Consider the following 15,974-nt stretch of genomic DNA (forward strand, 5'->3'; position numbering starts at 1 on the left):
GTTTAAAAGGAGATTAACTCATTCCGAAAATAAATAGGTTATACTGCAAGGATATAGACCCGACAAGTCCAATCAAGACCAATCAACCCAACTAATTGATACCCCAAAGTCTTGGTATCGGGGCGTCTGATCCGATTTTTCAAACCCTGACTTAAAAAATCTTGTGTGCTAGAGCCTAGAAGCCTAGAGGGACGATTCATCATGGGTAAGTTTTAGCAGTACCTACATGCTGAGAACTTATAGGAGCCACAGTGTATCATAACCGTTAATTGAGTAAACAGAATCTTAACCGTCCATTAATCTTGCTTTCACCTTACGCTATTACCGGATATTACGACACTGCCGGTTACTTTCGTCTGGGAACATCTCACCTCATCAGGCTGTTTGGACAAAACCCTTGACGGTTGAAGAGAGAGACAAGCGCGAACGACATTTCTTTCCCAGAAGAATTACCCCTTACCGCCAATCTTTCTGCCTGGAACCGAAAATCTAGCAGAACGAGAGGGTACACTGGAATGATTTGGAAGTAGAAACGACGAATTCGCGGAAGAGACATTGTTTCTTGACATTTGCAAAGCTGTGGTGTTCCAAATCGTTTTAGAAGAACATAGAATTCATCGAATCTCAACTTTCTGATAAGGAGGAAAAAGAGAGAAATCTGTGATGCGTATCCTGTTCTTCAATTGACGAAACAGGAAGGCGACTTCAATTATCCAGATTCAAATTTTATTTTCAGTTGGTTAAAGGCTTAGAAGATTGGAATGTTCAGCTCTGCAAACACCGTCGGAAAAGACGAGCGCAGCACAGCAATCACCGCCGGAAAATGACGCGACTCCCCTCCCGATTCCTGCCTCTCTTTTCTCTTCTAGGTCTAGGGTTTGTCGAAGCAACGGTCGTTGGAAAACCTACCGAAGGAATCAGTTATCGGTAGAAGAAAGGGATGGCCCAGATTCACCGAAACAAGATCTACGATTGTTATTTAGTGTGGCTCTTATATCTTAGGAGTGCTTGGACACTACCATATTTTAGCCTAGAGAGAGAAAGATGGGAAATCAAAAAGAAAGGGTCGGTCAAAGATTTGGGGACGTGGGGGTTACATTTGGAGTTGGACAGCGGAGTTTTGAAGGCACGACGAGTCAACAAAACCCATATTTTCTTTTTGGGTATTCGGTGGAAACAAATACCCTTATTATTAAAAAACTCAAATAAGAATTCAAGTGTGATCGCTTAAACTTGAACTGAAGCAGTTCTTGGGAGCTACGATTCTAACACTTTCCCGGACTCTGACTGTAGAAATCATTTTATATGGGCACCGTGGAATAGCCAATTTCTATCCCAAGAGATGGCCGGCTGTGCTGTTCATGGAGGTTGTCCAAGCGATTACATCGCCATTGCCATCTCCGTTATCGCTATGATCATGTAAGCTTGTGTCTTACTTTTTTGGATTAAGATGGCTATGAGTGTTAAAGGTAAAATTGGTGGTTTGGTGGGTCACTATAACCTGGATGTTAAACAAAATTAGTTTTGAATGAGAATTATTTCAGAATTCCAATTTACATGTTTGTTTAGTGAATTCCGTTTGATTGTTTGTTTGTTTGTTTTTTTTTTTTAATATGACTTTAGTGTCTGCATGTAACGCTGATTCTCAAGTGTATAAAAGGTGGTTTTGTTCTTCATTTGAAGTTTGTTACGATGGACTTTTTAATTGTTGAGACTGTTTATTTAATGTGGAGGACTTTAATTGAATCGTCTCTTTCCGTTTGTCTTAATTTTTTTTCCTTGTCGCTTGAAAATGTTGTATTTAGTGTTCTGGATAGATACTTGATCTCAGCAACATATAGGTTCTGAGTTTAACCGGGAAATTCTACCAAAAAACAAAAAGAAAAGTTTAACCGGGAAAATAAAAAAAATTAAAAGAATACTAGATACTGAGTGGTTTGGCGGAGATTTGATATCTTATGGTCATCCAGATAAGTGTTGCAGCAGCACTGTTAGGTATTTATTTAATGGAATGGGAAGCTGAAATCGGAGGATGATTTTGAAATGGAATTTTAGTAGCATTTGTCTTCAATGATTTTTTTTTTTTTTTGGGGGGGGTGGGTGGGGGTGTTCTGCTTCAGTAATTCTTGGCTAGCTAGAGCGTGTGATTGTGTAGGCAGGAATTTCTGTTTAATTTATATAGAAACCTATAGTATCTACTTAATGCTTCTGAAAGTATTTTCTTCAATGATTTTTTTGTTTGATTCCACTCCAGTTATTCTTGGTTAACTAGAGTGTGTGATTGTTTGGCAGGAATTCTGCTTGATTTATATACGAACCTGTAGTATCTACTTAATGGCTCTGAAAGTATTCTTCAATGATTCTTTTGTTTATTCTGCATTAGTAATTCTTTGCATGTGCTTTAGGAAGGAACTTCTGCTTGTTTTATATTCAGAATTTTTTTTTCCTGTAATTTACTGGTCTTTTTTCGAATAAATGCATGAGCTACAGAATGTTGCTTCTGAATGGCCTGTCTAAATTAGAGAATGGCATGCTTATTTTCCTTGGGGTACTTACTGTATGATGTGAGCTTGAGTTTCAACTGAAAAATTCACAGAATTATGTCATTGATATTCTTGTGTGTGTAAAGTGGATTTTTTATGCCCTGGTTAATCAGGGAAGATTTATTTAAAATGAGTATCACAAGATACTGGGGATAGGAACATTATCAGAAAGACCAATGCCATAACTTGGTTCTGGAAAGTCAGGTCAGAACCAGGAAGGTTCTTTAGAGGAAGATTATGGGTGACGAGATATAATAGGAGTGTTAAGTTTCAATGTCAAATAGTGATGGTGTTCAAAGGATATTATCCTCAGTCAATGGAAGTTATTGTACATAATTAAGCAAAGTAGAACTTAACTGTCTTGGAACACATCTGGCTTTTTTATAGCTTTCAGATGGGTGTTTTGTTGTTGAAAGCATTTTTTTTATGCAACTGAACATGTCTGCCAAAAAAATTAATGCCGTTTGGGACATTCTTGTCTACAATGAGATTTAAAATTTGGAAAAATACTGTTGTAAACTAAAGTCGGGCCAAAAGAATTTGTAACCTTACTCTCTTTTACTTTTTATTTTTTTCTCTTCCTTTGTATTATAACACACTTCTTTTAATGAGGGTAAAATCCTGTCGTTTCACATATGTACTATAAAAGCGTGCAAGACAATGATAGCTATTGAAATGTTAGAATGATAAGTCACTTTCACATTATTTTGAAATCCATTTTTTACCAAATTTATAGAACTTTTTTGGGAATAATACAAAGGACAATCAAAAGAATGTTACAACTTCTCAATTCACCTCTTTGGGTACAACAAGATGTACCCCTAAAGTTGTTTGAATTCTTGAAGTTCTCCTTAGGCATATCTTCTTATGCCCAATGATGTTTCCTACTATTCCAAAGATGATGTCTAAAGGGACCTTAAACCCACAAATAGGCTTGCTTTGTATTGTTAGTTCCTTTGCTAGTTTCAGTTATTATTTATTCAAAATCAAAGTAAACAAATACATCCAGAAGTATCAGTGGAACATATGAAATAATATTTCTCTGATCTTGTGAAAATGTTTAATCTGGGTAAAAGATTCTGGTTGTTGTTTCTTTCGTTTTGTAGAGATTCTCTCTCTCTCTTCTTCTCTTTTCCCTTTTATCTGATACACAATATTGTTGAAAATAGAACTTGTCTTTTGTACCTTGACATTTATTTTCCCCATTCTCTTCCAGGCTACTTACTCGCTCAATTTTACCCTTTCTGGTTCACAAGGTTCCTCGTACAAAGGGAAGTGGCTTCTGGCTCCTGATGATTCAAATACTTGGCAGTTTCAATTTTCTATTGTCAATAGTGGTGAGATTGGGGCCGTTCTGCATTCAGTTGCGTCTTTTATTATGGTTTGAGGACCTCTTGCCATTGTTTACAAGTGAAAGGTGCCATGTTTTATGCAGTTATCCTTCAATTTCGTCACATTTAAAAGAAGACATTGGTGGCAGTCTTGCTATATTTGGGCAGGTGGTTCTTTTTTTATCAGTAGGACCTTTCATGCTATTCCTTTTGGGCCTGTATTTAGTTGGTGCCTCATTTAACATTTATTCGTGTCAACTTTCTATTTGGACTGCATTTCCAGTTTGGTTCCAAGATCCATTCGGATTTGGTCTGCTGCTTAACTGTCGCATAGTCCAAGCTTACCAACTCTACTACCTTTTTGTCAGGTGAGTTCTTATAGTAAAGACAACAAATTGATGATGGACCTGAATCCTTCATAAATCCTGCTTTCATATTGTAGTATTGTACTTGTAAGTATGTCACCAGCCATTGATCCTGTTGCTCAGTTGATGGGCCTGGAGAAAGTTTTCACCCCATATTCTATTTATCCATTGTAATATATCCAGATACATGATTTCTTAAATCCTTTACAGTCAGATTCTCTTTCAATACCACAATCCATGTCTTTTGTTGGAGTGAGCGAGAGCCCCAATCCTTAAAAAAAAATAAATACTGTGTATCAACGAATTTAACATCTGCTAATACATTAGACCTTTTCCATTCTGTTCATTTATGCCAGTGAGTCGGAATTAACTCAATGGGATTTGAATTCTGGATAAATGTCAAAATCCACATGGTAATTGGTAGCCTTATCACACTGTATCTATATGAGCATGAATATAGGGACTACTCTCATTGGATTTGAAATCTGGATAAAAGTCAAAAGCCACAAGGTAATTGGTAGCCCTATCACACTGTATCTATACGAGCATTAACATAGGGACTACTCTCATTGCAATCAACATTCAGTTGGTCTTTCCCCAATCCCTTTACCACCTTCCCATTTCCTGTTGCTGGTGCATTTAGGTTTGTCATACCTGTCAACCATTGCATCCGACTTCCCTATTTTATCACCTATTTGTGGGCTTGGCCTACTTTGCTCTGGTTTTGCCATCTGTTTTCTTGACGTCAATCTGAATCAACATCCTTATCTTGGCTAGGAACTGCTCCAAATGTCTACTTGGTCAGATTTTTACCTCAATGTCTTACTCATTGGATGGGGAATCAGTAGAACTTCCTAGATTCTTGAAGCATTGAGTCACATTTTTGTATGGGGCTATGGTTATTAAGGACAGTGGAAGCAAGGCCAATTCTGTATCTATTTAACACATCCATTTACTAATGATCTACTTGATCTATTGCTTTCTATATGCTTACATATACCACATTTTATGGTTCTGGTAGAATCTGTAAGCATGTGCAATATTGCTGATATTTTCTCCACTTGCTTGCTATTGTTGTTTTAGGCGGCGTTTACCACCGATCAGATCATGTATCTTACTTCCTGTGATTCTCTTGCCATGGATTGCTCTTTCTGCATGTAAGAGTTATTAAGTTGAAATATTGCTTTGATTATATTGCCTTTTTTGATTGAGTTGTACTTATGTCCTTGATTTGTATATGATTTCCTTTAAATCAGACTTGAATGCCAGAATAAACTTGTTTAACTTATGCAATTCGCTTAATATGCTTGTCCAACTAAAACAAGTCTGTGAATGTTTCATTTATGATTATAATCCTAACTAGTTAAATGTAAGTTTTGTGGTCCAAAAATGAAGTATAAATAATTTGCTATCTTTTAACATCTGTACTCTATGTTACTTTTTTAGTCTCCATGTCCCCCTTTGACAAGAAATGTAATAACTACAAAAGAACCTTCATAATAAACACCATTGAGACTGGACATCATTTTAAAGTGTTTAAGTTATTGATTTGTACATCTATACAGTATTAAATTAGAGAGTATAGATTAATAGAGTGGTGTGTAGCTTTAGTAATAGCCGGCCCCATTAAGTTGGGATAAGGCTTTGGTGGTGGTGGTTGTTGTGTAGCTTTAGTAATAATAGGACTGAAAGTGGGCTGGTGAGAATTGATGTTAAAGAGATAATGCAAAGTGAAAACATTTTGGTACTTAACTTCAATCATAAATAAATAATTAGAATAGAGGATGATGTTTCACAAAGGATTAGAATATGGTGGATGAAGTGGAGGTGGTGTGGATTCTTGGCTGAACCGGCTTGACCCGTTTGGCCATCCAAACCGAGATGAACCGGGTCCAATTGGTTTTTCAATCTAGTCGTATAATTAGAGATTTAATTTCTATATTCGCATAATATGTAATTTCTGGTTTAGAATTGTAATATGCTGCTGCTATCTACCAAAGATTTCATATTTGAAGATTGAAAATTCGAGTTTGTGATTGTCTCACAGTTGTTAGTGTGGTGCAAGGTCAGTGGCTTTTTCTTCTTCTTCACCATATTTCGGAACCTCCTATCCTAGGAGTCTTCTTCAGCCCCCCCCCCCCCCACCTCCCCATTTCATTCTTCTTAGACCTTCTTCCCTTCCCATGATTCTCTTTTATTCCTCTTCCATATTCTTGCTGTGTTGTCATCGACTTCTCTGTTTCTGTTTCTGGACGATACCCACAGCCCAGATAAGAGTAGATCAAACTTTGTCGGTTCTGCTTCTTTCATGTTGGGAATTTATATGCTGGTTACATCCTTGGGTCAATTTGTAGAAATGCAACCCTAACACAATGCAGAAGTTAATGGAAAAACAGAACAAACAATGCACATAGATTTACAAGGTTCGGCAAGGTTGCCTACGTCCTCGGTGAGATGAGATCTTGCTTCACTATCAATGGATAATAGGGTTATATCGCTCGTCCTTCACACCTCTCAGTATTGCTTGCATTACAGAGAAAGAAACCCTCGCTATGAATATATAGCAAAAAACCCTAATCCGGAAAGTACAGAACTACCCTCAAATAAAAAATTCCAGCGGGACCACCGTCTTGCCTGTCGAGGCGCTGCACCAGTACTCCCTGGATTAAACTGTGACAGAATACAAGATATCGTACACCAACACAATTCTGTCTGCAAGATTTGGAGTCATTATTTTGCATGGTCTGTGAGTTCCATGTTAAGTTCTAATCTGGTTTGCAACTTACCATCAGATCTGAGTTTAGTCCCTTCTGGATCTTTTGTGGTTGGCTGTTCCGACCTTAAAGCTCCCTATTTGGGAGGACTGTTAGTGGAGATCTATCACCTGGAATCTCAAGTCCAACCATGACCATGTGAGAGAGTTCAAACATCTGAACCCTTGCTGGTTTGCCACCTTGCACACAGTCGCCAGGTTGAAGATGATTCCTTCCCCCTCCCCTTTCACAATTCTTCTTACTTGGTTCAAGGACCTATCTACCCTTCTCATTGTCTTCTTTTGTCCCTTATTACTTCTTATTCCAAATTTATCCCCCTTCTTTAAAACATAATTACCATGTGTCCTCAGCTTACATAATACCTAGTCTATCCCTTCTTTAATATCATAATTTCCCTTTGTGTCCCAAATCCAAATGCTTCTTCGTTTTCCAATAGTCCCCTGTGATTTCTGTTTTATTACAAGATTTCTGTCCCATTTACATATTGATCTAAATTAGATTTTGGGTGGGGCCCATAGTGAACCAAAACACGGTTTTCAACCCTGGGATCGCATCAGGAGGCTGCGTCCAGAGTGTTGTGTGATTGTCGCATTCCTTTAAAACTCAAACGAAATTTATAGGGCAGTTATATGACGGGCAATGATGTGTGTAGCTAAATGTTGGGCATTAGAGAAACAATATAACTTTTGTAGCTGGAATGAGGATGTTGGGGTGGACGAGTGGTTAAATTAGAAAAGACAGAATATGGAATAAACCCATTAGAGTTAATTTAGGAGTAGCTTCAATACATGAAAAGTTGTGAGAAAGTTTTTTGAGGTGGAATGGACATGTGCAATGAAGGCCTTAAATGTACAGAGGGCTGTTCAAATTGAAGAAGTTAAAAGAATGAAGGATAGGCCTAAAATGACTCTAGGAGAAGTGGTGAGGAAAGACATGCATAGCTTAGGACTAGTAACAAGTATGACTTTGACTAGAGATGATTGGAGAAAAAAGATCCATGTAGCCTACACCATTTAATTGGGATAAGGCGGAGTTGTATCATTAATAAATATTATTGGCTTCCCCTCACCCTCTTTCTCTCTGTCTCTCTCTATCTATGTACTTTATAAAGGGCATACTTGTGTTTTTTGGCAAACTTTACCATCTGACCCAAATGCCCCCATTTACTACTTAAATTATGACTAATGCCCCCATTTAACATCTCTTCATATTTAAAAAAAAAAAAAAAATCTCTCCATAATTCATAATTATCCACTATCCATATTTAATATATCCCTCTTTCTCTCACTCTCTCACTCTCTCACTCTCTCTTCCCTAAACGTGGAGGAGAAAAATTCTCCCCCATGTAACCTTTGTAAAACTCTCCATGATTATTCAAATAAAAGGAAAAAAAAACTCACTCATCCTCTCACTTTCTCCTTCCACCACTCTTCATAATTATCTTTTTCTCTCTCCATATTTACTTTTGTAGAACTCTCCATAACTATTTCAAATATATCCATAATCACTCATCACCTCTTACGTTTCTCCCCCTCACTCTCCAATCTCTCTCTCTCTCTCTCTCTCTCTCTCTTTTTCTGACCATATATAATTCATAATTATCCACTATCCTTATTTAATATCTCCCTCTCTCTCACTCTCTCTTCCCTAAATGTGGAGGAGGAAAATTCTCCCCCAAGTAACCTTTGTAAAATTCTCCATGACTATTCAAAAAAAAAAAAAAAAAATCTCACTCATCCTCTCACGTTTCTCCTTCCCCACTTTTCATAATTATCTTTTTCTCTCTCTATCTTTACCTTTGTAAGACTCCATAACTATTTCAAATCTCTTCATAATTATTCATAAAAAGAAAAAAAATCTCACTCATCACCTCTCACGTTTCTCCTCCCCCCCACTCTCCATAATTATATCTCTCTCTGTGACCATATTTACTTTTGTAAAACGCTCCATAACTAATCCAAAAAAAAGGAAATCTCAATCATCCCCTCACGTTTCTTCCTCCCCCACTCTCCATAATTATCTTTTTCTCTCCATATTTACCTTTGTAAAACTTTTCATAACTATTCCAAAAAATAAAAAATAAAAAAAATCTCACTCATCCTCTCACGTTTCTCCTTCCCCCACTCTCCATAATTATCTTTTTCTCTCTCCATAGTTATTTTGTATATTATTTATTAGTAAACAAAAATCTTCCCTCTTCCCTCCCCTTTCATTAGGAAACAAAATATCTCTCTCTCTCTCTCTCTCTCTCTCTCTCTCTCTCCATGTTTTATCGGATAATTATATTGGATGAATATATCTTACTATATAAATCTCGCTCATCCCCTCACGTTTCTCCTCCCCCACTCTCCATAATTATCTTTCTCTCTCCCTATTTACCTTTGTAAAACTTTCCATAACTATTTCCAAAAAAAAAAAATCTCACTCATCCTCTCATGTTTCTCTTTCCCCCACTCTCCATAATTATCTTTTTCTCTCTCCATATTTATTTTATATATTATTTATTAGTAAACAAAAATCTTCCCTCCTCCTTCATTAGGAAACAAAATCTCTCTCTCTCTCTCTCTCTCTCTCTCTCTCTCTCTCTCTCCATGTTTTATGGGATAATTATATTGGATGAGTATATTTTACTATAACTCTCTTATCATGTTTATCAGGAAACTAAATCCCTCTCCCTCACTTCTATTTACGTTGAATAGAAAATCTCAATTCATCTTCTGGCAAAAGGTTTCTGTTTTCCTCCTTAGTCTTCAAATCTGCTTTGAAGATAGATCCAAGAGCTCGCTTTCTCTGCCATTCCTTTGGTTCCAGATAAGCTCTTGTAAGGTTTCTTATGCAGTTCTTTAGCTTTTTCTTTCCCTGTCAAATGATTTGATATAAGGTATACATCTTGGCTCCTTGATCCTATAATGCACTTCTTATCTTCTACAATTTGTTTGTTTGTTTTCTTTCTTTTAACTCTCTCTTTCTTCTTCCACTTCCTTCTTCTGCTAGCATGATCAGTTTATACTCTCCCAATGACATATATAATGTGGGTGATTCAATATCTGATAGTGGCAATCTCATCCGAGAAACTACATCTCTGGTGGCTTTTGTGTTTGCCAACCTTACCTATGGTATTTCTTTCTTTAGAAATCAGCCTACGGGACAATGTTCCAATGGTCTTCTTATGATTGACTATATTGGTATGTAATTTTCTTTTATATATTTCTCAAATTATCTTCTCTTTTACTCGTAAATCACTAACCAATAGAACACAATTATACTCATGGCCAATGCTTCTTATGAGTTGATATCAAAAGTCACAAGTTGTTCTAAATTAATCCAATAGAACACAATTATCATGGCATTCCAGTTGAGATTTGTCAACCCATGAAGATCAACCCAAATATTTTTGTGCATATGAAAGATTATCATACTAATGCTCACACATATAAGCACTAGTACAACTTGCTCATATGTTGCTTGGCCTGACTTATGGTGAGTTGATACCATTCTATTATTGTAAGATATGAAGAAATTATAGGAGGACTTTAGCATTTCACTATGATATTTGCAAATAGTTGATTTGGTTATTGGTTTCTTTCGAGTTGATTTTAACTTGAAATATCCTTCATTACCTTCTTTAATACAATCTTCATGATGACAATAGTTTGGCTATTTCAATCTCTTATTCTTTTGTGGATTTATTTGTTCCAACCTAGATAGAGATCTTCATATGATGTTTCCAAATGCCGATCCTTTTGTTTCTCATTATAGAAAGTTAATCCCTAAACTAAAAAGGATGGTGATATCAAGGCTTTTTCTCCTTTTCTTTCGTTCTCTTTTCATGTTTTGTGATTTCTTTTGCAATCTAGACAATGTATGAGTTTGCTTATGGAGCCCTACAACTCTACAACAAATTCATTATTCAAGAATATTCAATCACTCATCAGACAGAGTTTGGAATAAAAAGACTAATATAGTTTTGCAATACCAACATGCTAGGATTGGGCATAAGTGTGATCCTTTATGTAATAAATGAAGATTCACTTGCTCCTTATATAGTTCATATTGTATGGTACATATGCAATTTATTAATTTCTTTTGAATATTCAGGAATTATATACCATTTCCAACTGGGCATTCAAGTAAAATCTATTTTCTTCTCCTAAATAGGGTATGAGGCCTTTTTCTTTGGCAATCATTTCCAATTTTGTTTCTTTATTTATTTGCTTTATTTAATGTATGGGCTAGGTTTAGACCGTTTGATTCTATTTTCACCATTTCTATCATGTCCTAACAAACACCCACACTTGCATTTTTCACAACACGTGCATTTGCATGTATGTTTTTGCTAGTGAATATATATATATATATATATATCTTATGGCTCCTTAGACAATGGGGTTAAATGGCTGTCATGTTGAAGCTTTAATCGGTGCCTATAGTTGAAAACTTGGAATGCTATGATTCCATGAAACTATAAGAAAAACCATAGTTGATGTCTTTTTTTTTTTTTTTTTTGGGGGGGGTGTGGGGGTGGTGTGTGTGGGCATGGTTGCTTTAATTTTTTTGCATCCTCATAAATGGATTTTCAGTTAAACCATAAAGTTTTCAATCTCCATATGTTCACATATGGTTGTTGGCTTTCTTAGGGTATGGAGTTTTTATTTTTTCCTCGGTTATTTTTCAAAATCACAGTCAAGAAATCTCCTAGAAGGCATTTAAGTTTCTCTTTCCATCGTAGAGCCATATAATCCATTGATTAACACCTAAACATTGTGGATGATATTTACAATTTTTTTTTTTTGTTCAAGCAGAAAGCTCATGAACAAACCATCAATAGTTTTAATGATGGATCTTGATATCTACCTATACTATTTAATTATAAATTGGATGGGGCCAATTAAAGTAATACATTTTTTGGATTATTAATTTAACATTTCATTATGAATTACTTGCGACCAATTAAGTTTTGAGGAAAACAGATAAAGTAATGTGTTTTTTTATGGATTATTAATTCAACATCTCAGCCCCAATGTCAAGACCAGGGATTTTTATTAGTTAAACAGAATTATTTCTGGTAGGTCTCCTCCTCGATAATGCTTTGAAAGTCTGGGTGAAAGGCAGTTTTATAAGGTCCTTAGAATATATTTTTTCATCCTTCTATATCCTAACATGACAACTTTAAACTTCCAGGATGCTTCTGCTCACTAAAATTCAAATTTCTATATTAAGTGGAAGACTCCCATGTATTCTATATTTTGTGCTTGTCCAAGTCTAGCTAATGGACATGGTGCCATTTTACCAATCTATCAGTGTGATACTTTAATAATTATTCAACAACTTTCTTCTACTCCTTTCATGTTGCAGTAGTTTCAGGATAACTGCTTGTTTCTAACAAATCATTTCCCATTAGTTTTTCATGCAATGAAGCCTTTGAATGCTCGATGCCACATGCGGAGTTGGTGGATCACCCCATTCATATGCCGGGACATTTTGTATATCGCCATTTTGGCGGGAATTACATGGGCTCTTCATCATATTGAGTTCAGGTTCCATGAATTCAAAGACCTCCTGAAGGGAATATTTGTCTCTGCAGCCTGCATCGGTATGATTTTGCATCTTTCCTTGTAGGTTTTGCACTTACATCTAATTTCTATACCTGTTCCACCATTTGTCTCTTTCTGGACCCATATCTATTCCTTTGAGTGACCTTCCAAATAATTTTAGGATCCATATAAAGATTTTTTTTTTTCTAGAGAAAAGGGAGGGGGATTGTGGGCGGTTAGTGGAAGAGACAGTTTCTCCATCTTCTGACCAAATGCTACCCTGCATCTTCCCTTACTGCTAATGCAAGCCAAGTAGCTTGGCACAGGGAGAACCTTTTGAAGGGAATGGAACCAAAAGTTTGCACATATTGTGCACCTTTTTTGGGAGTGTGTGTGTGTGCTCCGAGAAGATGATTTGATTAAGGGTATATGCACCTGTTGCTGCCTGGGGAAGGTCGAGTTTGTTATCTGTGAGACTGACAATCTGCCACAATAAATGGTTTGTTTGATACGAATATACGTATTCCAGCTAGTTTCTTTGTGAAGCTATTTGAATCTTTTTGCTCTTTGAGCCTTCTGGCTGGAAGATATACAGGGGACTTTAACCTCAATTTTTTGTAAGTTGAACATCAGAAGTTGAATTTCCATGAAATCAGATAGTTTTTATGCTGTTTCTTTTCTGAGTTTTGTTAGTTTGTGAGTTTGCGTGATGGCCTTTCTTGGAAACTTGCATTTGTATGAAAGAATGAATCATCCATCTGTGCTCAAAAGTTCGGCGATCTCCCAACTAATATCTTGTCAGAGGATGTTATTTTAATCATTTATTTGTACCTCTAAAACATCGATCAGTTGATCCATACAGCACTGGTTTAAACCCCAATCTCTTTGTTACTTTCAGGAATGTGGGTCGCTGCTTTCATTCTGAATGAAGTCCGTGAAGATACTCCATGGCTTCAAATAGCCTCCAGATTTCTGCTACTAGTGATAGTATGCCTTTATTCCCTCTCATTTCTGAGCATGCAACAGCCCCCAAATGAATTTCATGAAATGAAATCTATATTTTGCATGATGGATCTTTTCTGAGTTCTATGCTTCTACTTGCTTACTCCCATCTTTTGATCTTGCTATTTTTCCACAGGCAAGTATTCTAGTACTTGCTTTCTTCTCAATGTCAATCTCTCAACCTTTGCTATCACAAGTGAGCTTACGGAGAAGGGAACCACAGAGGTTTGAAACAATGGGTTGGGCTTTAGCCATACCAGATAGTGACCTGCAACAGAGAGGACCAACACCAGAATTAGATCTTAATGAACCACTGGAGAAGCTTCTGATGAACAGACGGTTTCGTCAATCATTCATGGCTTTTGCTAATAGGTCTCTCTTTTTCACCCTCTTTTTGTAATTTTCTTTAACGATATCCAAGAGCTGATCCTTAATGATACCAATGCCATAAGAGGAATAGTAGTTATATGCTTTTTTTTTCTCTTAAATTACAGTTGTTTGGCTGGGGAAAGTGTACATTTCTATGATGAAGTGCATGAGCTTGGTAAAATACCTGTTAATGATTCTGTTAGAAGGGTCTACATGGCACGACACATTATTGAGACGTACATAGATTCTGGTACGTTCTCTTTTCAATAGAAATTTGATTCTAAGTTCTGTTCCATTAAATTCTGTACAAGGACTGCCTTCTTGTCAGCAAATTTCTTACTTGAAATCAATTCTTAACATCCATTGATCTTTTGTTAGGCAACAATCTTTTGTTAGGATCATCCCATGTAATTTTCGGCAGTTACTTTTAATCAGAGTAGCTTCTTGGATTAATGATCATTTTGCTGGTCATGGTTAGAGATAGACACACCCTGGGGAAAAGTGAAATTTATTGAAAAACTTGGAGAAAGGTACAGATCAACTAGCCAGTAAAATGGGTAGTGGGTGCCCCGACCAGACCGTAGAGATAGCAAAGGAAGCCTCTGACACTTCCTCAGGTAGAATTGACCAATTGGGCCTCAGATACAAGATTCCAAGGGACATAAAAAAACTGAGGTGTTGGCAACTGGCATTAGAAATAGTTTAAAAATCTATTCTATATCTAATTAATGGAAGGAATTTCTATCCTGAATTGTACTTGCTGTTTGGAAGCCCATGGACACCAATAGCATTGGCTGTTCAGTGGGAATGCCAAAAGAGGATTTTCTGGAGACGAAGATCAAGCGTTGGTTGATTTGTATCATTCCATCCGTGTCAACTCAGCTTGGTTGGCTGCCAAATCATATCATATCATTGATATATTTGATTTTGGACCTCTCTACACCTGCATTTCTCTCTTTTCCCTTGGAAGCCTTTTTACTTCATATGGGCCAAGTGGCCAACCCTGGTGATCCTGTGCAATCATGTGAGTTGCAGGTGTAGCAATGGAAGTGAACATCTCACATCGAACCAAGAAAGAGATTCTGGGTACTTCTGATCTGGCTCATCCGGATCTCTTTAGTGGTGCAATAAATGAGGTGGTGCAGCTGATGAAAATGGTATGTTCCAGCTTGGATGTATGCTGTAAATACACATTATCCTTTGAATTTGTTGTAGTGGTTTCCGCTTATTTGTCCCTAAGATTTTCTTGTGTTTTTGAAGAACTTGGTGAAAGACTACTGGTCATCCATGTTCTTCATGAAGTTCAAAGAAGAATCTCAAACAAAATCAGGAGACCAAGGGCTCGTGGAGCAAGTGATTGGATGGGACAGCTCTCCTAGGTTTAACTCTGTTCATGATGCTGATGATCCTTTTTGATAAAGACATCCCTCAAAAGGTTCCGGTTGCTATTGAGACATTCTTGGTTGAGACACTCAAACCAGAGGTGGTCGTCACCTTTAATGGAGACATGCTGGATCACATATATGTATCTTATTGTACATTGAAGCTAATTCTTGTCCCCCCCCCCCCCCCCCCCCCCCCCCATCCCCTGTTTACCAAAGTGAGCAATGCAATGACAGAAGTACTGAGGGAAAACAAAAATGAAGAAAAGGGGGGGGGGAAATGAGGGGGAAGGATGTACATATATGTTTTTTTTATATGGAAAGAAGAGTATACATTATACCGTGATACCTCATACATTTGTTCAAACTCTTGTTTACTTTGTCTCAGCTAATCTTATGTAAACCATTTTTTAGTTCTAAAATGTGCTTGAAAATTATTTGACATATTATCTCCTCTTTCTTTGGTCTTTTTTTTTATTGAGGGAAGAGGTTCTCTGAGGTGTTAGGGTTGGTTACTTTAGCAGCCTCTCTCTCCCCCCCTTGATCTCTCTTTTTCACAAGGAATGATCTTGCTGTCCTCTAATGTACCAGAAACCATTATGTCACATCTCATCGATAACAGCCTTTACCCCTCTTGCTTAGGGGAACTGATCTGCTCTTGTTTTTCCTTAAAA

The 15,974-nt window shown here is 36.9% G+C and overlaps 1 protein-coding gene across 4 annotated transcripts; it reads left to right on the forward strand.

The window, feature by feature from the left end:
* The first annotated feature begins 371 nt into the window (after positions 1 to 371).
* LOC122075156 (regulator of G-protein signaling 1-like) lies at positions 372 to 15,722 on the forward strand. 4 transcript variants are annotated; one of them, XM_042640073.1, is made up of 11 exons: positions 372 to 1,419; positions 3,760 to 3,880; positions 3,979 to 4,042; positions 4,158 to 4,242; positions 5,323 to 5,396; positions 12,415 to 12,606; positions 13,446 to 13,534; positions 13,686 to 13,921; positions 14,044 to 14,168; positions 14,954 to 15,075; positions 15,179 to 15,722. In XM_042640073.1, exons 1-11 carry the CDS (start codon positions 1,343 to 1,345, stop codon positions 15,332 to 15,334), a joined length of 1,341 nt encoding a protein of 446 aa, XP_042496007.1. In that variant the 5' UTR covers positions 372 to 1,342; the 3' UTR covers positions 15,335 to 15,722. The 4 variants fall into 4 exon arrangements, with proteins under 4 accessions (XP_042496007.1, XP_042496008.1, XP_042496010.1 ...); XM_042640074.1 differs by having other exon boundaries at positions 3,800 to 3,880; XM_042640076.1 differs by lacking the exons at positions 372 to 1,419; positions 3,760 to 3,880; positions 3,979 to 4,042; positions 4,158 to 4,242; positions 5,323 to 5,396 and adding exons at positions 9,204 to 9,894; positions 10,008 to 10,198.
* The last annotated feature ends 252 nt before the right edge of the window (positions 15,723 to 15,974 follow it).

The sequence above is a fragment of the Macadamia integrifolia genome, chromosome 4, assembly GCF_013358625.1.
Source record: "Macadamia integrifolia cultivar HAES 741 chromosome 4, SCU_Mint_v3, whole genome shotgun sequence".
NCBI classification, from domain to species: domain Eukaryota; kingdom Viridiplantae; phylum Streptophyta; class Magnoliopsida; order Proteales; family Proteaceae; genus Macadamia; species Macadamia integrifolia.